General features: G+C 41.4%; 1 protein-coding gene across 2 annotated transcripts in view; it reads right to left on the reverse strand.

Moving 5' to 3' along the window:
• Positions 1 to 27,171, reverse strand: part of LOC108233295 (ankyrin repeat and BTB/POZ domain-containing protein BTBD11-A) — a 159,494-nt gene that overhangs the window by 24,741 nt on the left and 107,582 nt on the right. For both annotated transcript variants that reach the window (XM_017411666.3, XM_017411665.3), the window contains exons 2-3: positions 20,406 to 20,555; positions 1,118 to 1,325 (exon numbers count right to left, since the gene is read on the reverse strand). In XM_017411666.3, coding sequence (XP_017267155.1) covers positions 1,118 to 1,325; positions 20,406 to 20,555 — 358 coding nt within the window. The remainder of the gene's footprint in view (positions 1 to 1,117; positions 1,326 to 20,405; positions 20,556 to 27,171) is intronic.

A 27,171-nucleotide genomic window follows, 5' to 3' on the forward strand; every position in this document is an offset into this window, starting at 1 on the left:
CAGGAGTAAACAGGAGGGTAAACATCTGTCTTAAATTGGCGACTAAATCGATAAACGCGCCGCAGAGCTTTTACTGATTCAACCTCCTATTTAGCCTCTAAAGCTAAAACACGCCAAGCTACTTAACATCTGGTAGATTTTAAACAAGGTTCACAGAGGCTTGTCAGGCTTCCCAAAGCCCTAAAAAACGCTTCTATCTGATTTAATTGCTTTCCATCTCCTCGTCCCACGCTGGTTTTCAGCTCCTCTCCGCTCGTCCCCGACCCCTCAGCCGAATGCTAAGCAGAGTTTTTGTCTCCCAGGACGGGAGAGCCTGCTGCTGACACGTCACTCCGCCTGACATTCCTCGTGCTCCCCAGGGTCGCCGGGATGGAGTTTTATCTTCTCAGGGAGGAGAAAAGATGTTGGAATATCTGTCCATCTGTCCATTTAAGTGACACACACCACTGCCGGGCTGGGAAGTGACAGCGCTGACCGGCCCACGCAGCATTTTACCAGATCTCATGTGGGGGGCAAATAACTCGTGAGCGAGGAAGTAGAAATGGATGCACTTATTGCTGTGTGCTGACAGGTTACAGGGACAGTTCAGCCATTTTGAAGTAGGGGTTCTGTGGAGCTGATGCCATGATTAGCTTGCCAATACAGTTCAAGAGCTCAAAAGTTACATAGCAGCTCATGTGAACACTATTTTATAAATCTTTATGCTACTGTCAATTTTGCATTACATGGGTGTTTCTGCAGAAATATAAAAGTCCTGTAAAAAGTTTCCAGGACTGCACCGGACGCGCTAACATTATGTTGTTAAATGGTTGCAAATAACCATAGACTTCTATGTCAATAACCATTTAAGACTGCAGCAATCCACTTTGGTCTTAGCTGCATTCAGATTAGCTGTTAGCTCATCAAAATGAGGGATAACAGGTAAGATACTAATTTCTCATAACTTTTATACAGAAATACCCAACAGAGAAAATCTGGTGCATGTGCAAGCCACTTTACAACCAAACTCCCTTATAGGTTATCAATTATTGTGTCAGCTATTACTGAGGGATTGGAAGTTTTGACTTATCTGAGCTGAAATCTGGCAGCCGAGCTCCGGAGATCCTGTTGGACTCACCTCTCAGTTTGTAAGGTGACTTTGGACGGCTCCACGTTGGGGTTCTCCCACTCCATCTGCGGGCAGTGCATGAAGTAACACAGGGTGTAGAGGGCTTCGGGCTCCCAGTGGACCGAGGTGTTGGTCTTCTGATGGACCGGAGTGCCGTTGCTCGGGTTCTTGATGTGCAGCGGCTGGAGGTGGTGCATGGCCCGGGACACTAAATCACCTGCAAGACACGCAAAAGTGACACAATTAGGAAAACATTACACGTGAGATGAAGTTCTGTAATATTAGGCTGTATTCACACCTGATAGATCGGTAGACTCGGTTTGATTGGGGACCAAAATGTCAACATTTGTTCCATTGTCAGCTGGTGTTGTTCTCATTCACGCCGCACCGAGTCAATCGAGCCAAACCCTTTGAGCAACCTGCCCCCCCCTCGCCTGTGGTGGCACTGCACCAACAACTACTGAAGGAAACTATTCGAAAACCTCTGAAGAAGACACTGAGCGCAGCTTCCTTCTTCTGGAAAAGTAAACCAAAATGGAGTGGCATCAAATTTTAGCAGTTTTAGGATTTGTGTTTTGTCTCTGGTCTGACCACGAGCCATTTCTCCAACTGGTAGTAGAAATGCGCATTTGTTTTGGTTGTATTTACCCAGAAGGCCATGTGCTGTAGTCCGCTTCCTGGTTTCGGGGCGGTCTCTGGGCCACTGGCATTCACATATACATTCAAACCGCGCCAGAGTTCACTTCAACCGAATGGAGACCGAGGTTTTTAGACAGATCAGAGTTCGATTGCACGTTCACACCTCCCCAAATGAACCGGACTTTCTGGGCAAACGAACTAGAGTTCGATAAAAGCAGACTAAACGAGGCTGGTGAGACTTTTAAGCAAAGTCCTGTTCATTAAGCTCAACATTTATAGGGTTTAAGCAGCACTTCCTGTCTGGAAACTGCGGCCCTCAGATGCATCGTACAAACACAGAGCTCCAAGTTTTTCTTTTTTATGTTTTCAAGAGTTCAACTTCAGTTCAGTTTTTATATAGCGTTCACAACAAAACTCATCAGAGGGCTATATTAAAGTAGATTTAAATAAATCTAATGAAAATGTAATGACATATGCATTGCAGCCCGATTTACTCATACTGAATTAGTTTCAGTTTATTTATTTTTTACAATAATTACAGTTCTGTTCAATTGTAATCAAATATGAAGAAGTCAGACCTGACTGATTCTATTTGTTCCAGGTAAATAAAAAAAGACAGATGAATTATTCATGTAAAATGACAATTTACATAAAAAAATATCCATTTAAAATCCAACTGAATCAGATGTTTACTTTGAATTACTTGAGATGATGAAATGAGAACATTCCAACTTGTTTTCTGTTTTACTTTATTTCATTTTATTTCATTTTTATTTTATTTGGAGGAGGGCTACATGCAGGAATGTCTTGCTGCGAATAAGCACAAATGTGTTTAAATGGCTGAAAATGATCATTTTAATTCCAGGTCAGCAGGAATGCGGCCTAATTTCAGTTTATTCACAAATAAGCGAATTAAGTAGCATCTACGTAAAGATGAGAGAAGCTCTCATAACAGCAGCTGAATCTACATAGAGAAAATAAATGTTATTTGGCCTCTGCAACCTTTATTTTTTCCATTTTTCCTTTCAAATGTGGTTAATTTCTTCCATAACGATCTGATTCAAAATGTGCGTCTGCGCAGCAGGAGCGAAGAAAAAGAAGGAATTAAAAAAAAAAAAAAGATTATTTTTGTTTTTGTTCCTGATCTCCAAATTCAGTACATCCAGCGCACAGCAGCAGACACTTAGCGCTGATATTCCGAGGCATAATTCTCGGATTGATCGTGCTTCACAGCTGCTAATCGATGGGGTCATTAGAGATGCTTTTAAGAATAACGATTAAACGGCTCTAAAGAGGGAAAATATTGCAGCGTAAGCCCGCAGTGTTGATTTCTCAGAGAAAAAAAAAATCATTGGACTAATTATTTACTCAGTTTACTGGAAGTCAGGAGCTTAAAGGGTCCTGGAGGAATCTGAACATTGAACTAAGACGGAACAAAACTGTGTCGTCTTCTGCAACCTGAAGAGCAGAGACAACCTTCAGTTCACTTTGAGAAGCCTTATTTTAATATGACTAATGTTAGAGACGGGCACAATAACAACCACTCAAACCAACAACTGTCCTCCTGAGCTACGCGATGTGGATAAACAAGCTTTTCTTTGCCTTCGTTCTTCAGCAGGACAACATTTGCTCCAATCTTCTTGGCTGTAATTATCTGAGCTACACTCCGGTGGGGGTTCATGCTTCATTTGAATTAATCACAGTGAACAGCTTACTGTCTCCTCTTCAAAGTTTCTTTCTTTTTTTTTTTTAACAAGCAAAACTTTATTCTTTATTGCCTGTAAAAAAAAAAATAGTGAGACAGCACAAAGGAAGCCGTCCAGCTGTAATGAAAGTGCTAGCAGTTGGAAAATTAGCATGTCATGCTACACCTAAAACGTCAGCTTAAATGTAGTCAAAGCTAATACTAATACCAAATCATTACAGATAAACCTAACTCTGTAGTCTAGCACATTCTACATCAGGTCAACAAAGCCAGCTGTTGGTTGTTTTAGCTACTGGAAATCTAGAAGTGGACTGATTTTCCCACTTATTTTACGTCACATCTTAAGCACAATGTAATTAAGTATTTGTAAGAAAAAGTCAAGGAGAATGATGTTGACTTATTTTAGTAATTTCACAGTGGCATTTATTTCCCCCTCCCATATGGTTTAAATAAAGAAAATGATCATAGCAAGAAAAATCAGTTTATTTCAGATGTCTGCAAATGTAAGACGTGCGCTACCTCTAGTGCTAGACACATCAGCTGAATTTATTGGCTCTTGTTTTCCTTCTTGAAAAAAAAAAATCATTTACATTTATATTACAAAGTTTGAAGTGCCTTGCCAGAACGTGCACTAAATTATGCATTCATAATTCAGTCCACATCTGATACAATTTAAAGCCCCTCGTTTGCTTAGAAATAGTAGATTTTATGAGCTTTGTAAAGACTTATTAAAGCTAATCTGCCCAACAAATTGCATTTTGCCCTATAAAGAATTGATGCTGTAATACGTACTCATTAGTTTACCAATTCCTAAGGAACTGGTGCCTAATCGTACCAAATAATAGGGCTTAAAGTAACCACATACACTTTAAAATTGGCAGTATTTTTAATTAGGGACCTACAAGTTGATGTCTAAAGAATCGAGCATAAGAGCCGGTTCGTGTGAGTTTCATTTAAAAAAATAGTTTTTCATAAACTTATTTCTTCCTGGTGCAAAATTAAGGAACATGCAGTTTAAGTTATTAATGAGAGCTTTTTGAGTGAAAATTCTGAAAACCCATTTATGGTTTGTTTTGCATTATGGTTGTTCAGGGCAATAACAAACAAAAGAAAAAAAACAAGCTTCAAACCCCCGACAAGATTCAGCCTTGTAATGATAATGAGACGATCGAGATGCATAACTGCATTCGATTGTTATTTTATCTTCTCAAAACCAAGTTGGGAACAGAATACAGAATTGCTGCATCGTGTTTTTGATGATCTGGAACATGTTTTTTTTTTCAGTCCAAACACACGAAGCTGATGTTCGTTGGTTCATTTCCGGTATCACAGCAGCTCCTGAGGTGATTTGAAGGTGGTGGCTGCGGGTTATGTCAAGTTAGTCACAAGTCTGAAGTGTTATAGAAGGTGTGACAATCCAGATGTGTTTTTTTAAGCTTTTCTGTCTCCAATTACTTCCAAACAAGCGATACGCCGATATCCCCCGTCGCTGTGGGTCTTGAACAGTGAATGTTTCTTAGTTTTCAAAATAAGTGTTTTTGTCAACTGGAATTGAACAGGACATACAGATATACATCCTTTAAGGTTAAGATTGTTTGATTCCAAGAGTTAAAGCATCAAGAGACACACTCAAACAGGCTATGCGCTCCTGTGGCGCCCGACGGACATGTTTGCGTGCGTTTCAGATCGACTGAAACCAAGTTTAGAGAAAGTTTTTCACAAGGGATGAAGTCTTCCATTGCATCTTTGCTGATAAAGATTGGGAGGGAGAATATATTTACCTTATTTTAGAGATAATTTGCTGTCTGAGGCGGCGCAGAGTGACGTATCCTAATGAGCCAATGGTGGCCACCATAGATTAATCAGCAGCCAACCCAATCATTTTAAGAAACTCTGCTTTCCTCAGCAGTATAGTTTCCTTAAATAAATCAGATGGCTGATTTACATATACATATTTGTACTGTACTGTATGTACATGTATATGTACATGTATACGTATGTATATGGCGGTGGATATATTGGTTTTTGATGTGCCAATCCAATTTGTGATAGAGACCTTACCTATGCTAAGAAGCATCCACACACCAAAATGGAAGTCGGTTTGTTGCTTATTTTTCAAGTTATCTGGCTCACAAGATGAACCGAACGAACGGAGGGCATTTCCAAGATGGAGGACAAAAATGAATGGAAACATTAACATACCCCTTAAACGAGAAAAAGAAAAGAAATACACCTGTGAATTAAGTTAATTTAGGTACACAAAGCCAAACGGGACATCTTCTTTTTGAACGCGATCCGGATGGGATCTGAGATGGAAAATTCCTCTGCTGTCCTCTGACACGCTGTCACGGCCTACCGCCACCCGGAGGACACGCCGAGGACATTTAATCATCGCTTAGTAATACGACCGGCCCAGACCTCCACCTTTGGGGGCACATTAGCAATTCCACGGCAACTATTAATCACAGTCGATTACAGGATGTGTCGCCGTCGACGCAGAACTACCAGAGACTTTTTTTTTTTTTACCTGCAGTGCTCAAGTTGAAACGAAGCACCGGTGGACACATCTAATATGGATTATATAAAAGAAGGTCATATATAACCATCTGCATCTGAACAGATAGTGGCTCTGCTGAAACGTAACACACAGCGAATGTTAATAATCCACATTCTTTTAATGAGGATATCATGAAATCAGACTGAGTGACCTTCTTGAAGCATATTTACCTGTTGCTATAAGGAGAAATGAAAGAAATGTGATAAAACCATGGTATTTCTAGTTGTAGAGGGTTGAAAAACAAGAGGCTGAGTCACAAGGGCTGCACTAATCCATCTTCTAATTTGCTCACAGTAATGTGACACATTGTTTGTGTTGATAAAATAAAAAATCCCGACAATAAAAAGCAACAGGGCAATAACTGCAATGATAGACAATAATAATAATAAAAAAAAGGACAAAGTGCTTTTGCTGCAGAACAGCAGAATGATTCAGGCTGAAGCGCCAGACATCAGAGCTCCACTGAAAATATCATACTGACGAAAACAGTCAGTTTAAAAAGGGCAGAAACAACAAAAGAAGCTTTGTCAGGAGGAGGGAACGTGCTTTTAGCCGACCTGGCTGGCAGACTGAAGAGTTTACCCTTTATAGAAGCCACAGATATAACGTACATCTATGTGTCCTGAAAGGGAGACTTATCTTGTTCGTAGTTTCACATTTTCAGGCTTAAGGGGTTGTCGAGATGTCTCGCAAGGCTCTCAACTTCTGGAGTTATGACTTCCGCCACGGAGGTTCTGTTTTCGGTAGTGTGTGTGTGTGTGTCTGTCTGTGTACAAGATTACTCAAAAAGTTATGAACAGATTTTCATGAAACCTTCAGGAAGCGTCAAACATGAAACAGGGAACACGAGATTAAAGTTTGGTGCTGATCTGATCAAAGTTCAAGGTCAAAGGTCAAGGTCACAGATCAGCCCATGCTCAAACTCCACAGCTGGACACCTCGGTTGATTTCATGGTGATAGGGTCAAAGGTCAAGGTCACAGATGACCTTGTGCTCCAACTATGCAACCATGTAGCGGAGGAAAATTAAACTGCACAGTTGGACACGTCTTAGGTCAAGGGTGTTCACCATTGATTTCAAGGTTCATGGGGTCAAAGGTCACCATCACAGTTGACCTCGTGCGCTAACTCTGCAGCAGTGTAATGTAGGAACGTCAAACTGCACAGCTGAACACCTCATGGGTCAAAGATGATGCCTGTTGATTTCAAGGTTCATGGGGTCAAAGGTCAAAGTCACAGGTAACCCCTTTGTTAAAACCTTCTCTCTGCTCCTACATGTGACCCTTTTGTTTCCTCCACTAAGGAAGTTCTGTTTCCGGTTGTGTCCGTTGGTTTGTCTGTCTGTCTGTTAGCAAAGATCAGGTAAAAACTAAAGAACAGATTTGGAGGAAATCTTCTGGAAATGTTTGGGTTGAAACAAAAAACAAATGGATTACATTCTGGTTAGAATTACAATAATGACAACTTGAAGTTTTATGTTCAGTTTGAGTATTGCTCTGATGCTGTGCAAACCCAGGGTTTGTCTGACAGCATTTATTTGAACACGAACAAGAAGTGAGGCTGAAAAGATTTCTTCTGGTTACGTTCTGTATAAGGCAGTTTTTAAAGATGGAGAACATTTCTTTAGCTGTTAGGCTTGTGGTTTGAGTTGGGTAAAAAAGGAAATGTTTTGGAGGCAGCAAAAGTGCTTAAAAAAACCGATCTCTGCATTATTCCTTTCGCAACACATACAGTATAGAGCATGTCGAGTTGTAGCAGGAGCAGTAAAAAAAAAACTAAAAGCTGCAGCAAATTAGTAAAAACACCTTCACAAGAGCAGCCAATGTAGCCAATTAGGACAAAGTCACTGAAGCAAAGATTTTAGCTCTGCGGCTTCAAAGCCAACCCCCCTTTAGTCTGGTTCTGCAGGAGAGCCCTTCCTCTCCACTTTAAACAATGTCACGATTGTTTTTCTGTTACATTAACATCAGTAAACAATCCAAAATCTCAAACCTGAGCTGCCCTCTTTGTTTGCCTTGAAACTACGATCATCAGCCACCTTAAAATAGTTTCGAAGGATTAATTAACTCCTGGTTTCTAGGCCAGAAATGGCTCCACTGTCATCAGCGAAAGACTGCTGATGTTGCTTTAGATATTTCTCCTATGATTAGGGACTGTGGAGATACGAACTAATTAAAAGCTCACTCAGAAGCTGCACCGAAAACATCATATTGTGAGGCAAACACTTGAAGGCGGCAGCACGAAGCTATCTGTTTAACTGCAGGAGTTAGGCAACAATGGGACGCAGCAGAATTGAAATATTTAGTTCCGAATCACAAATAAGTAATATATGTCTTCTTCTGTAGCATCAGAAGGGTCAAATGTTTGGTGTATATACTTTAACCTAGTTCTCTGATTAATGTCACATGACGCAAGAAAGTGTACAGTCCTGTGAAATGTCTTTTTTTCCAGGAAAGCGTTGGCAGCAGAGACCGCCGTGATTGCTCATCCCCGCCTGATCCCGCGGCTCGTTGATGGGCGTGAAACAAAAACAACACAGCACCAAAAAAAGGCCGTTTTGACCCATGAAAGAGGTGATGGTTTCCCAGAAAGAAACGTCCAGGGATCCATAAAGGAGCCTATTCATTAGCGTCTATAACAAAACTGGAGGGAAATAATACAAGAAACCCTTCTCCATAATGACCTCTATCACCCCAAAGAGGTTTCTGAATCACAGCTTAATTCAACCTTATTTCATTTGTTTCTTCTTTTATTTTTTTTAATAAGGAAAAAAAAAAATACAGGCTCTGTATCTTTGCTCAGCATATTGATTTTTTATTTTATTTTATTATTTCTGCAACTTGCAGGAGGTAATTTCCGAATGGAAGTCCCTTTGCTCATTCTAATGACTCATTTTCTTGCTTTAATGGCTCATTTAAGAAAATCTGCAGAGGTTGACTGCAAACTTACCGGCGTATAATAGCTTATTTTTATATTTACTGTGTCATGTGAGCTTAGGCGGTTATATTTCAGTCAAGTGCTTAATTTTCTTCCCTTTCACAACCAGCCGACGGCCAGAAGTGTCCAGACGTTTAGTAACAGATCAAAGCCGGCTGTATTTGTGGAGTACCCGAGGTAATGGACATAAAAGTGAATACCATTCAACACACTAAAGCCATAATTGAGCTGAATGAGAAGTTCAGATATAATGAAATACTTCAAATTAAACAAAGCAGGACGCTAGTTTTTAAGCTTAAGCCTAGCTTTGCTTATTAGGAGGAGTAAATTAGGAAATTAGCGTCGTCATTATGTGACTCAATGTGAGTGAAGTGCTCACAAGCCTAATCAGATGGTCAGAAATATGACTAACTAGTATAAAATTCACACCCACAAAATAGTCATGGAAAGCTAACCGAACTGTTCAAAATTGTAAGAAAATAGTCAATTTTTTAGTTGCAGTCTCACAGAATTCTAAGTGTTAGGGAGCAAGCGATCAGCCACGTTTTGCATATCTTTATTTCAAAATAATGACCTTTTCTTGTGCGCCCAGCTTGTAAAACTGTATTCTAGGCTGAGCACATTATTTCATTGTCCACCTTTGCCTACATCATACCCGCCTCAGCAGCTGCCTTTACTTTTCTGATTTAATCTACTGGTGTACACTTTTAAAATGATGATTTTGACCATTTTATAAGAAAATAATCCATTGTCGTCAGCATAGCTTTTACACTTGGCCCTTTAGAGCTGTAGCCTCGGATGGGTCTCGTCATAGCAAAGCTTCTGCGCTGGTGTCAAAACACAACTTTTAGCACCTCTGAGATGCCTACGACAACTCGGTGTATGTATTGATTGAAACATCTGACACAAGACTCGACTGAACACTTTCCAAGTTCAAGTGACGAGACCCCCCCGTAAATGTTTTGAGACATTTTGGAGACTAACTCATGAAGTGGTCGCCAACAAACTGAACTAAGTAGGATATAAGTATTTTGGACATGTCTGAGCAGAATACTTAGCACATTTGTCTTGGGCTTTTACAGAGACATTACTCAGCCCTGCAGTTTCTTAGCCACGTTTTCCCCTATCTCCCCTGTTCTTACATCAAATGTAAAGTTAGTCTATTGACGGATTTTGGTCCCAGACTGTCAAGAAGATCTTATAGTGCTTAAAATAATAAAACAAGCCACAAGCAAAGAGTTTACACTGCTTCTGCATGAAAAAAAACATAAGATAGCATCAGTGGCAAACTGAACTTGCTATGGCAACGCCAAGAATAAACCTAGAAACTACTTAACAACTTCAAGGCTGTAATAATCATTTAAATTAATAAATAGTTAGGGATGCTTTCTTATTAATTTGAGGACAGTGGCTGTTCTGTCAGCTTACAGCAGCCCGTCTCAGTACCGATCTCGGGGACACACCGCCCTGCCTGGTTCAACACTTGGTTCCCAATCCAACAGCTTCCTCTGCAAGGAGGGGCACTTTCAGAGAGGCAGGGACCAAAACCTAAAATGAGCTCCTTATCAAGGCTGTTTCAGCTTTAATCAAGTACTTATCAAGGCATCCCATAAAAAGCAATCTTTATAATGAATGACAGTGCTAATGAAAAGAGTCTTGGAGGACAATCGAGATTAGTGTTTATCTTCCATGCACAGTGGATTTTTTCCTAGTTGAAGATTCTTCCTTATGAACAAATGATGAGAACAAAAATCCTAGAGCAACTCAGGCGCTATGTATAACAGAAGCAAGCAACACGACTCGAGCGAAACCCAACCAGAACCACATTTAATCCTGACAAAATTCCATAATCCCGTTTGCCTTCGCTTGGACCGAGCTGGGCCAGAGTTGACCACAGGTGTCACGAGAGGCCCGGGGTATTTGCAGCTTCAGCCTCCGCATTCTTCTCTCTGACAACAGCCGCAAAAACTCGTTACCCACAGCATTAGAAGTTAATGGGTGAAATAATTAAAGCTAAAAAAGAAATGAGGTGGCAGCTTTCACAGGAAAAAGTTCAGAGCGAATCAGACGCGATCATCTAGGCTGAAAAAAAGAAAGCTTTCGAACAGTTAAAAACTAATTATTGGTTAACTACTTGTAGATGAGACTGGAAACTAAGAGGGGGGTGGGATAAAAAAAAATCTAGTCAAAACACCAACAGCAATTAGCACCTTCTGTGAAGTCACCTTTCATCAAACAGCTGCTGGGATTTGTCTCTGAACAGCTGCCACGGCTTTTTCTTTCTATTCTGGCAACGCTGAAATGGGAGCTAATGGTAAATTGTTAATTTCACCGCCTTATTACCTCAGAACGTCTATTAGCCTTTTGGCTCCTTTCGAAACACTCATTTAGGAAGTTCATATCATCTCTCAGCAGCACAGCTGGGGGGGAAGACTTAAGTTCTGGTGTTGGACCTTCCTGGCCGTGCAGAGGCGGTTGAGTTCATACTTTTTCCACCTCACTGGAAACACAAGGGAGCGCCACATCAAACGTCCACGCCGATGAGACGCTTAGAGCTGAGACAACAACAGGAAACGAAGGAATCCGCTTCATCTCAAGGGCCAACAAAGCTGATTGCTGTTAATCTTAGAAAAGGTCCTCAGCCACTGTCCGTGTCCTTGCGGACCAAATGTCTCAAGACAAAACAACAATTTCATAACGTGCTTGGTGCCATCACGTTGATTACATCTGATTTCTGTTCTGATTCGAGTGCGTAAACATTTAATGAGCAGCCGTTTGGGTGTGTTCGGTCGTTCTTTAAGTGCGTGTTTGAGATGCGTCCAGATTTGGGTGACTCTAAGCTCAGCTCAACCTGGTTATGCCTTTGCATTTTGGACATCATGTTTAAAGGATTCGGAAGATGTGCAATCTCATCACAGGAGCCTGAATGCAGTAACTGGAGTATTGAGCTAAAGATCTTTGTGCGTTTGGATGGAAGTCATTAAAAAATAAAATTGAAGAGTAGCCGAAAGGCAGCCAGTAATGTGTTTTCCTGTGTCTATGTGCGCGATGACTGTACACTTATGTGTTTGCCTTTTAATTTCCAAAGTGTATAGCTGTAAAGGCTTTTTTAATTTAACTTTAACTATCTGTCAAAGCACTATTTAGATTTGATTAAAGCTTTTTCTTAAATAACTGAAATACAGTTTGTTCGTTTATGTCACTTGATGGCATTTTATCAAACGTGGTGCATTCAAAAGGTACGTACAATAATTAAAAAATACATTTTATTTATTCCTTTAGGTTTTTTTTGTATAAATAAACACAAAGGTAATGTACTGGATTATAAATGTCATAGTTTAATGGCTTATTCATTTCATATATATATGTACTCATACTTGATATTGGCAGTTTCAGTCCTCCATACATTCATTTAAGTGTCAACTTGAGAGTGAGAGGAAGGTCTTTTGATTCACAATGGTTAAAATAACACATCGTTGTAGTTTATGTAGAAGTAAAATGCTCCAGACTGAGCTAAAATCCAGTCCTGTTGTTCACTTGTGTCCTCTATTAGGATGAATTTATTTTTCTTTACAGCGCTTCAGTGTGTAGGATTGGATCAGCGCCATCACACCCCAAATGACTTACAGTATGTCTGCAGGGATGTTTATACCTTAAAATCGAATTAGTAGCAAACAAAAAACAATTTGTAGAACACGCATGATGGTGTGTCAAAGGTAAACAGCCATTTCTGCATAAAACATGTTGTTCACGTGCAATTTTCTCCATTTTTTTTTCCTTGCAAATTTACATACAGATTGTGAGACTTATAAATGCCAGCATAGATTGATGTAAAAAAAAAAAAAAGCTCTCTGCAGCATCAAGCATTGTCGAGTGAGCAGGAGCCTGTGACAGGCGTCAAGACGTGGTGAACTGCGACACGGTAATGACTCCAGCTTGACATAATCGCCGCAGGATGCTGCAACAACCCACCGTTTGTATTTTTTTTTGTGTGTCTGAGTTGAATACGTTTGTGATAAGAGTGGATCGTGAGGTAGAGTTGTGCCTTCAGCGTGCCCTCGCCGTCTCCCTTAAGGTGCTGGAAGACAGATAAGCAAAAGCGGCAGCGGCCTGCGTCGGCGCCCGTTAAAGCCCAGTGAGCGTTTCTTTTAGCAAACATTAACTCCGAGAAGGAGAGACACAACAAGAGACCCGGTGGAGGCCTGTCAGAGGCAGCAGAAGGCGAAGCGACATGGAAGGCACTCCCCCAAAAAAATTGAGACGTCCATTAGAAAGACACCGGACAAAGACACAAAAGTGTCATTATCTGCAGTAGCTGGAGTGCTCCAATGGGCACAATGTCTGTTTTTCAACTTAAAAGCCTAAAAACAGAGAGCTGGCGCTGTATGTCACACAGCTGTATGCTGTTTATTGAGTGGATGATGGTTTCAATGAGCTTTTACCAACTAAACAGAGATGTAGTGACTCATTTGTCTCCTTTCCGCCCCCCCCCCACCATTTCTATCTTTACCTGCGCTGAGAAATGGGTCAGACCATGAAAGATTAGGAATGATGCCGCGTGGCGAAGAGGGGAAAAGTATTTTAACTCTAATAAAATGAAAAATGAGACTAGCGCGGATGAACTCAAGATGAAATGGTACCCCCCTCCTCCCCGCCAGCACCGCTCCCGCGTGCGAAACTATCCCATTATCCCACCCTCACACAGAGAGAGTGGGATAATGGGGCAGAGAGGATGGAAAGACGTCTGAGTCGCTGCATTAAAAAAAGGGAGACACGTTAATGAAATTTCGCTGAAATGTGGAGAAAGGTGTGATTTTCGCCTTTTCGCGAGGCTGATGGATAGAAAATGGAAGCGTGCCCGAACCAAATATGCAAATGTTTTCGGGATTCAGCTGCCATAAGTCCCCGTCTATTCAGGTATCCATCAAGCGGAGCAGAAATGACGTCCCCTACTTGTGTGCGTCGTGTTTCCGTTTCAGATCACCAAAACAATCCTCGCGGCTTCGCAGGACGGGAGAGGGATTCCTCAAATTGTGAAGCCCAGCCAGCCCTGAAGAACAAACAATTTCTCTCTCCGTTGATGTGCGGGAGGAAGCAGCAGGACTCATTTTTTTTTAAGCTGTGTAGTTCCAACACAGAAAACTACTACGACCTTATTTTCTTAACAGCCTGGGTCGGTGAGTAAAAGTTAAATAAAAACAGAATCAAACCAGAAGCAATCAGACCTCAAACCTCCACAGAGGCCACAGCGTGATTAAAAAATAGTGATCCGGATCATAGTCTGGATCGGCACCATAATATAATCCATTATTTATTTGTGACAACCCCAACATTTCCTCCAAATCTGTTCATTATTTTTTACCTAATCTTTGCTAACAGACAGACAAACAAAAACAGAACTTCCTTGGTGGAGGAAACAAAAGGCTCACATGTAGGAGGAGAGGCAAGTTTTTTAGAAAGGGGTTACCTGTGACCTTTGACCCCATGAACCTTGAAACCAACAGGCATCATCTTTGACCCGTGAACTTTGTAGCCCTAATACTGACCAAGTACAGTATTAGTATGTAGAGTATGTAAAGCAGGAACATATGGTGCTTTAAATATAAAAGCAGACCGTTTATTGCAGTCCAAGCAGTCCTTCTGTGATATTTCTCTAGACTAAAGTGACAGTTATCCCCCCTCCCAGTTTCTGACATCTCCCTCACAATGAAAGCCACCTGTTGTTCCACAAGCAGGAATCCATTTAGGAAAAGTTCAGCTCGTCCTGTTCAGAGTTAAAACAGCTCTATGGCAACTCAACGTGTGTGAACGATATGCTGAATTGAAAAAAAGCTAACGAGGACACACGTGTTATATCCCTGTAGATTATTTGTGGCCGTCACTGATATGAATCAAATAAAAACTTCGTTGAACAGAGTCAAACCCTTGGTTTTAGTTTCTCAGACCTTTAAGGATCACCTTAAACATATTTTGCATTTCTGTGGAGGAGGCAAGTCCAGCTGCAGGAAGGGTGGGCCCCACTGTTACAGTCCTGCGCTGGATTAAATTACAGGATTTATTTGATTTAGAGGCTGGTCCCTGACCAAACGGTTTCTGTCTTCCACCTGGCCACAGTTTGTCAGTTCAGCAGCACCTACGAATCCAATATGCAATGAAAACAGGACAGTTCAAAACACCTTATAGCATCAAATATAGGATGAGAACGGAGCTAACGGAGGCCTCTTAAAAAAAAAGACCTATTTTTCCTCACTTCTAGAGAATAGAAATATGGACATAGTGATGAATGTTTCTCTTCAACGGCCTCTTCTATTATCCATTAATTACCAACCAAGTCAAGTGTGAAATTGCCCCCGACAATCAGCTCTGAGCGGACCCCCTTTACTTTCAAGCAGTCCTGTTTATCAGTCAGATATTGAGCTAATAGTTTAGAATTTTCTTTTGTTTTGTGAAAACAATTCAGATTTGAGATGCTTTGGAGTTGGGGTAAGGGCGGGGACACAGAGACTGATCGTGAAACACCTGCTTCCTGCCAATAATTTGTTCCGGACCTTTTCCCCCGCAGCTGGTTTTGCGAAGCCTTTTTCCACATTATTACTGCATTTTTTGGTTCCCCCCCCCCTCCCTTTTTTATGAGCATTTGAGCAATTACTGTAAATCAATCAGCCGCCAACTGGGTGCGAAACCTATCAGTGGTACTCTGAATTATAAATGGAGTGGAACAGAGGCAGGTGCAGTTCACGGGAGCGTCGGGAGCCTCGCCACTGGAAGCACCAGAAGGAAAACTCTCCGGAGGAATTTCAGCTGTGTCCACACCTCGGCTCACTTCGTCATTTTCCTGACTTGTCTTTAGGGAGCCGGCGGGGTGAACGCTAGAAAAACTGAGACTTGAAGCCCGAGCTTCAGTGCGAGTATGAAAATAATTCTGCTCTTGGGAACGCAGTTGTTTATCCTGACATGATAAATATTCTTTACAACATTTCAAATCCATTCAGCTTAAAGTTTTCTGGAAGATCTGGGCTAAAGAGCTGCTCAGTCATCCATGTATTTGTTGGCATGTTCAAATACTTAAAGGGAAAAGGAAATTCCAGCCATGTTGAAGCTGGATTGTATATAAAGGTTATGAAGAAATAACATCTTACCTGTTACAGATAGCCCTTTGAATGACCTCAGACCTAACCCTAACCCTAAAGTGAGGTCAAGACCAAAGTGAATTACTTCTGTCTTTAAACTGCTCAGATCTATCTATCTATCTATCTATCTATCTATCTATCTATCTATCTATCTATCTATCTATCTATCTATCTATCTATCTATCTATCTATCTATCTATCTATCTATCTATCTATCTATCTATCTATCTATCTATCTATCTATCTATCTATCTATCTATCTATCTATCTTCCTACCTACCTATCCATCTAAAATTCAGTGCCATTCCTAAAGTTTTCAGGTTTTTGTTTTGCATCCTTGTTTTCCAGCATGTTTTTAGTTTAAGTATCATAAACTTCAGTAGATTTGATATTCCATAGCCCTGTTTACACGAGAATGGCCTCTGGAAATCTCATTGAGCCTCTGTGCCCATTGAATTTGCTGTAGTTTCCGTGCCAGGCAGGGTTGCCAGATAGGAAACGATGACCTATCCTATTGTTGCTTTAAAATGATTGTATTTTGAGCCAAACTATCATTCGTGCTGAGTGATGTGCGCTTTCTCGGAGAGGAGAGGTTGCGAGATTAGCTGTGTGCTGTGATTGGTGAACATGTGCACAGAAAAGGAGGGAGACTTGACCCTAAAGCTATCTTAAAAAAACTGTAATTATCACATATCTGACAACACTGATGCCAGGCTTTCAACGAGGCATGCATGAAGTCTGGAGCAGGTAAACAGCTACACCCAAAATGGTGAATGGTGAATACAGGGACGTTTATTTGGACCTACATTTTTTAACATGTAGCATGTTGAAAAATGGCGAGTAGCACAAACGTGCAGAACAGCTACTGACTGCAGACGTCTGTGGTGCGCATGTGCGGTTTCACATCATTTAAAATGCAAATGGGAGTGTCCGAAAATCTCCACTCTGAGACTCTGGGTTCAGAAAAATAAACGAGAGTTATTATTGTGTAAACAAACGGCTGAACCGGAGCAGAAAATCTACAGCTTAGCTGTGTGTTTCCGTTTCCCTGTCTGGCACGCTTGGGTTTTTTGTTTTCCCCTGATCAGACTAACGGTTCTCCTCCACACCTGTCATCCCAGCAGCAGTTCTCCTGTAATCCCCCTGCCCAGCACTCATACTCCTGGTCTTCTCCTGTTCGGCCCTGGTTGTCATCTTACACCTGCTTCATCCCTTACAGTTATTTTATCATTTACGCCACCATCAGCTTCACATTGCACTGTTACTCACATAGAGTCCTGCGGTCATCGCAAACAAACTAACAGTGATGTAAAAGCTTAAATAACTGCATTTTTATTTACTGTATTTACAAGCCAACAATGAATAAATAGATAGTTTTTCACTTGTATGTAAAATTTCATATGGTTTGGCTCCCCATTCACTGCAGAACCAGAGGAGATTGTTACTATATAACTAGTTCTTGCTTAATTCGGAGGTTAAAATTGCCCGTGCTCTTCTTCTCTTGTTACTGCTCATACTTTCTCTGACGATGGAGCCTCTTTTTTTTTTTTTTTTTTTTTAAGCGCCACACTGTCGCTGTCCCTCGGTGCTTTGTGTGGCAGACTTTGTTGAGCGCCATTGATTCTTATTTCAAAAACAAGTTCATTATATTTTCTGTCAGACATCCCCCCCCCCCCTTTTTTTTCATCCCGTTAGGGCAGAGGAGGACACATTTCCACATTAAACAGGCACCACACTACTTTATATCTGTCTGGGAGATGTAATAACTGCACACATTTATTTATCTACAGCGCTCTGGGTGGAAAATTGCCACCTTATATCTCATCTTTGCCGCTCTGGCACATATTTCACATGCTGAAGGGACACGGTTGAGGAACATTTTTACCAAGTCAACTAAACAGGACATCTGCCTATGACTGGTTAGATTAAGTAATATTATAACTAGGTCTGATTTATTTATTTATAGTACATAAAAAATGAAGAAACCTACAGAGAGCTGCTTCAGATACAGTTATTAAAAGGTGACACAGCATAAGCAATAAAGCAGCTGTATTACTCTTCCGTAACAGCTAGGAAAAATAATGGAAATCAATGGGATTTTGGCAAAACACACTAAAAAACCCAGCCTTCTTTGGAGCTTTATAGCTCAGGAATATTTTACTGTAGTAACATCATTCAAAGCTTAAACAGGTGGCAGAAAGTTGGACTTTAGGTGTCTGAACTGGCATTTTAATATCTTTTATAGTTACAGTTCATACATCATACATTTAGCTTAGATTATTACAAAGCTTTTTGGAATTTAGGGCAGAGGCTGGAAAGGCAGCCTCCCAAATTTCTTCAGAATTTTTAAATATATTTTTTTATTTAAGAAGCTGATCATGGACAAAATGCGCTTTTAGATGACGAGCAAAATCCTGGCGGTTTGTCGCGCTTGTTTTGACAAATAACAGACCCTCGCCAAGGCAGATGGGGGAGCGTGTTTGCGGCAGGCCCTCTTAGCGCGATCACAACACCCTCGCGTTCGGCGGCGATTCGCGATCAATCTGTTCGCGTAACACGACGCGAGGGAATCGTGCCACAGAGCCCCACCGAGACAGGAGGCTGGCAGCCGTGGCACGGAGAGTCACGTGTCAACCTCTGGCAGCGTTCGGCGGGGAGGAAATCCTGCAGCTCAGCTGAGGCAGCACAACAAAGGGAGTCCCAGAGATCTAACGGAGAGGCTCATGCAGCACCCACTGCTGCTTCATCTTCCTGCCTTCAGCTCCGAGGGAACAGAAAGTCGGCTGTTTTTAAACTGAAATCATTCAATTTGGCTTCTCGTGCATGCTTGTATTTCTATTAGTGACATACCTGCTGCAATAATGTTCGTAATAAAAGGAAATGTCCTAAATTCAGCATGCTTTCATTTTTGTCTTTGTATTAAACCACCCTTGAATTCATTATAGTTGTCTTTCGATCAGCGACTGTTTATCTATCTAGATTACAATGTATGCCACATTTCCTTAACAATCTTTGCTTTGCATCTTTTCTGAAAACAGAAAATAAGTCTGTAACTCGAAGCATTCAGAGAGCAAAACCTTAGTTTTTATGTGATCTTGCTAACAAAGGGGTTACCTGTGACCTTGACCTTTGACCCCATGCTATCAACAGGCATCATCTCTGACCCATGAGGTGTCCAGCTGCACAGTTTGACGTCCCTGCATTACACTGCTGCAGAGTTAGAGCACAAGGTCATCTGGGATGGTGACCTTTGACCCCATGACCTTGAATTCAATGCTGATCATCCTTGACCTAAGAGGTGTCCAGCCGTGCAGTTTAATTGTCCTCCGTTACCTGGCTGCATAGTTACAGCACAAGGTCATCTGTGAGATTGACCTTTGACCCCACCACCTTGAAATCAACGGTGATCACCCTCGACCCATGAGGTGTCCAGCTGCAGAGTTAGAGCACAGACTGATCTGTGAGCTTGACCTTTGACCTTAAGCTTCATAACTTTTTGAGTAATCTTGTCCACAGACAGACAGACAGACCGAAAACACAACCTGGAAGTAATAAAACCTTTATTTGATTTTACATCTTTTATTAGAAATCTTGCTATTGAGCAGGATTATAAACACATTAACGGTTAATGTCCCTTTTTTACAATTATTGCTTCAATCTAAAGATTTTTGCCAATTCTAATTTAAGCAAGATTTAAACCAAACTTTATTTGTGTCGTATGGCCAATCACTCACTGTTGGACATTATTAGTTTGTGCATATTAATGATAGCTGTTGCCTAGCAACAGCTGAGGACGGACTAGTGCTGTCCTATTAAACTAATTAATGTCAGAGGGAAAGTGTTTTTTTTTGTTTGAAATGTTTTTTGTTAGATGGAGAGATATGAAGAAATATTAATATTGTGCAACTGAATGACAGACTGAAGACTTTAAATTCTTACTTCAGTGAATAATAAGCAAACTAAAGTGTTTCAGAGTTGAAGCAAACACCCGGGACGAATGGACGAAGACATCCAGCTGGCACATGTCTGCGGGGGACGGGCTGCTTTAACCTGAGATGGACGGGGAGGTGTGAGAGTCGACACGCTTTCTTTCAAACTGAGGTTAAAAGCCTGTGAGGTGGCGACCTTGGATTTAAAAGGTCCCCTGAGCGGGAATCAAAAACAGGTGTCAGAACAGCTAGAACCAAACGGTTCCTGGCGAAAGAGTGCCGCCAAGAGTCAGAGGCGTGGACGGATGGACGGGTGGGGAGGGGACGCTGCCGATCTTCCTAAAGCGAATTGTCCCTTTCCAACCCTGTGTGTGTGTGTGTGTGAAGGAATGGACACTCACTCAGTTCGGCGATGCTGCCCACACGGGTTGCGAGCAGCGACTGCTCGAGCGTGCGCAGCTCGGCCTGGGTGTACCCGTGGCCCTCGCCGCCCCTCCCCGAGCGCTGCTGGTCCCGGTGCAGGTTCAAGCTGTCCGGCAAGCTCAGCACACCTGGAGAGGACACAGAGGACAAGGCTCAGATTAAAAAAGAAAAAAAAAAAATCACTTAACCAGCGGGACTTTTAATACATTTCTTTCCGTCTCTCATTCAGCACTATAAAACAGGGGAATGCAAACTGCAGAAAAATAAAAAGAGCAGAATTAATTAGTGCTTTCAGCTAAACATTTCTGAAGCTACAGTCTAATCATTTCTCCCAAGTAAATGCGTTAAACACATCACAGCAGACAAAAAACAGCTCAGACTGAGGATTCGTTTTGCCCTTTCATTAACAAACGAAATCTGAGATTAGAATTTTCCCACAGCGACATTCCTACCAAACTGAAGGCCTCGCATTTTATGAAGCCGCGTGATTTTTAAACGAGGATCGTCTCGCCACCATATTGGTCAGACCTCGACAATGACGTTCCGTGCGAGCTCTGTCAGCGCTCAGAGCACGTGTCAAGGATGAACCTCAGCTACTGCCACGTCAATTTTCAGCTCGATGCATGGAAAACCGACTGAGTTACAACAATGTTTGTGTTCGCGTCGGCCGATCTGCCATCTCGAATTCACTTGACTCCGAAAGCTAATCAGTTGCAGACGTTCATCCATTGATTGTCATGAATATCTGCCAACTGGTTCATGAGAGAGTTTGCAAACGGACAAATAGGGTTGACTTTAATAGTTAATTGGAAAATTTAAAAAAAAGATGGCTCCTGAGCTTTTACCGCTCAGAGCATGAGTTGGGGATGAGTCTCAGCTACTACCACACCAAATCTTCACTCAGTTTCTGTAAATTTGACTGAGTTATAGCTATATTTGTGTTTTCTAAGGTCAACTGTCTGTGGCAGCCACCTTGAATCAGGTTGACTCCAAAAGTAATTGAGTTGCACCTGGTGATTACTTTCTTAGAGTTTCATTATAATCTGTCAAGTGATTTAAAGGATATTTTGCTAACAGACAGAACACTGTTACCTATGTAAATGTGAGCCTCTTTGTTGTGTGATTTCACCCTCCTCCTGGCCTTGTTTTCACACCATCACTTGAAGCCTAATGGAGCAAATTAGGCTGTGAGACGCTTCAAAGATATGAATTCAAAGGGTGACCTTGTGTTTTCCCCCAGCCTTGTTATATACAACATCTTGTGATCTCAGATGCATTATGTTTTTTCTTTTTTTGCCCACCCCCCCTCGCTGCAGCAGATTGTGTTGGTGGACGAGAATTAATCCGTTTAAGGACGCCGTTATTGCAGCCGGGCTTTGTTTAGCTGCAGAGAATGGCCTGTGACAGAATGGGGTATTGAGCTTTGCTACCGGAGAATGGAAAGCAACACCGCGCCGAGCGCTAATCCTAATGACAGAGCGCAGTGGGATAAGCCGTTCCTCAACAAACAGTAATTACAGCACGGGACAACTTAGTCAATCCGTCGGATGCCAGGAGACAAAAGACCGGTACAGTGGACGTGGTGCGGTGAGCCGTCGTGTCTTATTCTGTTGTTGTTTCTCCTGGATACAAAAACAAACAAAAAAAGGGAGCAGGAATTCAGACCCATGCCTTCTCTTCCCACAGTGTCCAGCCCAAGAATTCCAGTATTCCCCAACCAGCGACCCACTCCCTGTTCTTCCCACAACCTTTCCTATTTAGAGCTCCTCTGATTCTTTTTTTTTCCCCCCACTCCTGTTCAAACCTGCCTCCGCTGTCTCCACGGACCAGCTGACATCAGGATGTGTCTGGAAAAAAAAAAAAAAGAACTCCTCAAGGAAGAACGGAAGAGTTTTCCAGAGGCGAAAAACTGATGTGCACAGGGTTAAAAATGACAGTCGTGAAAGATGCTCGGCTTCCCCTTTGAATGTATTTTAATACAAATGGAAAAAATAATACTGAATTAGAATGTAGGTACCGGTAACGTAGGGGATCCAGGAGCATTAGGGGGTGCCAAGGAACATAGGTACATCCACATCTCTACTCTGCATCTCTAATATAAGAAATTAAAGTTGAAAGATCTTAAAATTCCCTAAAATAATAATGGTAAATACTGTATTCTGGGTTATAATTTTAGGTATCACAAAACGTATCATGCCTCTGAAACCAAGGCATGAAGTGTTTCTACTTGTATTGTAAAAAAACAACAAAAAAAAACAACGTTCTTACCAATTAAACACTTGAATGTAAGAAAAAAACTTCAGGACTCAGGTCAGGTTTTATAACAGAGTAAACCACAGAACAGGGGTTTGCCTTCCTGTCGCTTCCTCGGGGCTGCAAACGTCAAGAGAAATCAGGGTGTCAAGAGGCGTGGAGACAGAGGTGAACCCAGAACGCAGACTCATGGCTGATGAAAACTAATTTATTAACTTAAAGAAAACCGTCAAAACAAAAGGGCTGACGTGGCAGCAAAACTAACAAAGACAAAATCCAAAACGAGAGTCAGGGCATGGCAAGGAGCAAGACACAAGTAGACAAAACGGAATGATCCAGTGGTGTGTGGGAGAAACGGACAGGTTTTTATAATCAGGAGGTGATTGGAAAGTGGACACAGGTGAAGCAATTAACCAGACTAGAGACAGGTGTAGATGGGCGTGGCAGGAAGGCAAAAGAGTGACTGGGGAGGAGTGAATAGTGACAGCAAACATGAACAGGAAAAACTAAACTGAAACAATAACACAAACCGAAACAAGACAATAATCAAAACAACAAACTGAAAATACCAAACTATGACCGAAACAAGACAATAATCAAAACAACAAACTGAAAATACCAAACTATGACACAGGGAGGTTAAAGACCTGACTTCAAAACACCTCTGGGCGAAGAGAAAATCAGACGGTGAGTTTCCCTTCACGGCCCGTGTCACACGGCGAGGCGGAGGAGCCGTCCAAGCCCCAAGAACCACTTCGTCATTTGCCGCGTCCTAATAACTCACCACCCACTTTGGTGATTAGGGTCTCCCATCGCCGCTGCCACCCAAATTTCATCTCCCCGTCCGCTTTTTCTGTCTTCAGCTGCCCAAAACTATTCTTTTAAAGTAATCACCGGGTGCCAGGGAGGCCTTTTGCTGAATTATTCATCCAGTCGGATCAAGACATATAAACAAGTCAGCAGCTATCTCTTTTTCCACCTCCCACTCTCCCTGCGTCTTATCACTCACTAACATTTGGCTTCTCCAGATTGGGGGAGAAAAAAAAAGAAGAAGAAAAAAAAGGAGGAATATTTGATCCTAGGTGATGCTTGAGTAATAAACATCAGAACGGAGGAAGGAAGCCAGCTCGGCTCCTTGAAGATAAGCAGAAAGAGGAGGCAGAGGGAATAGTGGATGCTGAGAATGACGGGTTAAAAAAATTGACAAGCAACATGAGACCCGGAGGGGTTCTATAACCTCACACTTCAACTACTGACTGTCTTTGACCTCCGGAGGAAGCTGGATTACATGTACTTAAGAAATGGTCCAATCTAAAAAACGAAAGAAAAAAAAAAACAGGTAAGAACTACATTATCTTATTAAGGCTTCCTTTATATTGAGCGCTGTCAGGTAGAGGAAAATGGAGACTGAGTTATTGAGACAACGCCACTTAAAGCTCCAAGAGAAGTCATTTTCCCCCAAGAACACAAGTCATCATAAATAATGTAAAGCATATTGAGCAGTACAAGCACACACACACGCCACGGCTGCCTGTATGGCTGTCAGCCATCAGAGACAGCTTCACGGTGCTCATGCTACATAGAAAATAAGAAATAAATAGGAGAAAAGGAAAAAGGGAAAACAAGGCCCTTAAGGAAGATTTGCAGTATGAATCTATAAAACAATAGTCTTTCATATTTTAGGGCTTCTGCCGTGTTAATGAAGCAACTTTTTCAGCCAGGTTGATATCCAACTTTCTCAGGTGGAGTAAAATATTTAAGCTAGAAGAGTGCACTGAAGGTCAGGTCACATTTAAAGCGGTGGAACTATTCCTTTAAGTGTCACAGTGAGCCATTTTAAATTCAAAAGTCTTACAAAGCTGGTTTAAAACCCCCTTACACAGTATGTAAATTTTACGAGCCACCTATATATATATATATATATATATATAAGGTAGAAGTTTAACCCCATAATTTGACACAAATGTTTAAAGGCTGGAACTGTTGCAGTGCTGGACACCAAACTCTGAGCTTTATGACTGACGTCACAGCTGATAAGGTACTAACTATTAGGAAGCTTCAAAATATTTCAAATCTAGAAACTTTTGAATAACCGGAAACACATGGAGGCTCTGCTTTGTTTGCCGGGTGGGACGTTTAAAAAACCCACAATCCAGTTTTTCTCATCTCATCAGTCAAGCTTAAGATGTCATTCAAATAGAAAACCTGTGGGCAGCACTGATACTGAGGCTACAGCCGTCCTGCCTGCAGGGAGATGAGCTTCTGCTGCCTCCGGATGGTCCAACCAGCCCACAGAGACCAGATGATGGGGTTCAGAGCCAAAAAAAAAACGAGTCTACGTCTGACCAAAAGAACAAACTCTCTGGTGAAAAAGATTGCAGTGGAATGTAACTTTATAATAACATTATTTTTTGAAATAATCATAATTGTCATCATCATTACTAATCTGTACTAAAAGTGAATATTTAGGATGCAACAACAAATAAGATGGAAAAGTTCAGGTATTCATTGATTGAGCTATCAACCATAATTATTAGAACTGAACATTTTTGCTTATCGTGTCGATTGTTGCGATTTGACAAATTAATTGAGATGAATTAATTCCGAGGCCTGTAGTTAACTCGCTGGATTTCTTTTAACCTTGTCCCGGGCGGCGCTGTGAGTGGAAGAGCTACTGACACGAGAAGCGAGCAGCTCTGCAGGGAGAGAGCTACTGACGGCGGAAATGAGAAATGAGCATCTGTTACAGATCGTGAAGGACAACTGGTGAACTCGTGATTTGTGGACCCAGATATGGGGTTTGTAAGGCAAGTTTGATTTTCTGTTCGTTTCTGTGTTACATACTTAGGGTAGCCTGCTTCGTTGCGCCTATAACGTCAGGTTGCAGTCAAAACAAACTCAGGGTGCTCAACATGTAAAAAACCAAAATCAAACAAAAAAAGAATACTGCAGTTTTCAAGCATGATCTCAGATAAAGTTCAGTCAGTGTTCCACCTGTCAATAAATATATAATACACTGATTTCATGTTGTTTTATTAATCCTAAGTATTTAGTCAAATGAAGTTCAAAAGGCTGGAAAATGATTATTTTAAAATTTTCTCGTCTCCCTAGGATCAATTTTCCCTACTGGTGCTTGCTAATACATGTCCCTCATCAGCAAATGTAGACAGGTATGAAGTAATAAGGCTGGTCCAAAAAACAAATTACAAGCTGGTGTTTACTTTTAAAAAGAACGTTTAATGTTGCCATTTTTGTGCTACACTCTGTTCAAATACCTCAGGTGAATAAAAAAAAGCCCTGTTAGGTTCAAAGTTCGCAGTAAATTTGAACTCGGCTCTCAAACGCGGTCGTTTGAGCACGCCGACTGTGGTATCGTCCCCCTTTCCCTCAAGGCGAAGCACTCGTGTCAAACGTTTCCGCACGGGGTGGAACATCTAGACGTCCCAAGATGAAAACGGGTGCAGAGATTTACTGAAACCTGTTCCAGATAAATCCAAACAGGCTTGTGAAGACTGTTTTTTTTTTCTTTCTACAAATACACAAGCTGACAGCTTTCCCCTACCCTAAAATATAGCATCTTCAAGAGTAAAAAGCCACTATTTCCAAAAATATTCTAGGGGGTTTTGAAAAGATTTCACACAAAAAAGGTGCGAGTGAGCCTTTGGCTGAAAGGGAGAATGACAGGACCTATTAGGCCAACAGAAAGCTCCCTCTCCAGGTCCATGGGAGATCACTCTATAGTTGGCACCATGGAGGTTTAGGAAAAACAGCTTTTTTCTTTTTTCTTTTACAGATGACAGTACAATGTGTTTGAACCGAGCTTTGAGGAAAGCACCGCTGGTTTGGTGGCACACCTTGACATTTCGAGTTGGAAATATATATATTTTTCCCCCTGAAAGCAGACACTTGCTCCATGAAGCATAACACACTTTAAGATTTACGTATAAAATTTAAAAAAAAGAGGTGTTTCCCCTGTGAGATTTTCTCACCAAGCTAAAGACAATGCATCTTACCTCCCTCCACTTCTATATTTTGCATAAACATAAACACTAAATTTACAAAGCTCTGACACGTATATTTTCGAATCAGTGACTGGTTATTAGTGTCTAATAACGCCACTAATTATTCACGGCGTCGTGCAATAAAAACAGGATTAAGAGCCGTACACCATGGAGATTGGAAATGCTCGTTAATTTAGAGCACAAAGATAATTATTTAACAGAGGAAATCTTTATGCAAAGCAGGAACACGTGAACTTTTGACTTCTCTTATTGATAAATGATGCATGGCGTGTAATTAATAACTCACACAGGCTGTTCTTACGTGAAAAATGTGACAATAAAACAAGGTCTTTGCACAGAAAAATGAGGAGAGATTGGTTGGGATCAAGCTTAATGGTATTCATGATCAATTCCTTTATCTGCCCGTCACACAATCTCACCTGAATGGTTTCACCTCGAGCAGAAGAAGCTCAACCCCCCCCCCCCCCCC

This window comes from Kryptolebias marmoratus, linkage group LG18 (assembly GCF_001649575.2).
Source record: "Kryptolebias marmoratus isolate JLee-2015 linkage group LG18, ASM164957v2, whole genome shotgun sequence".
Classification (NCBI taxonomy): Eukaryota; Metazoa; Chordata; class Actinopteri; order Cyprinodontiformes; family Rivulidae; genus Kryptolebias; species Kryptolebias marmoratus.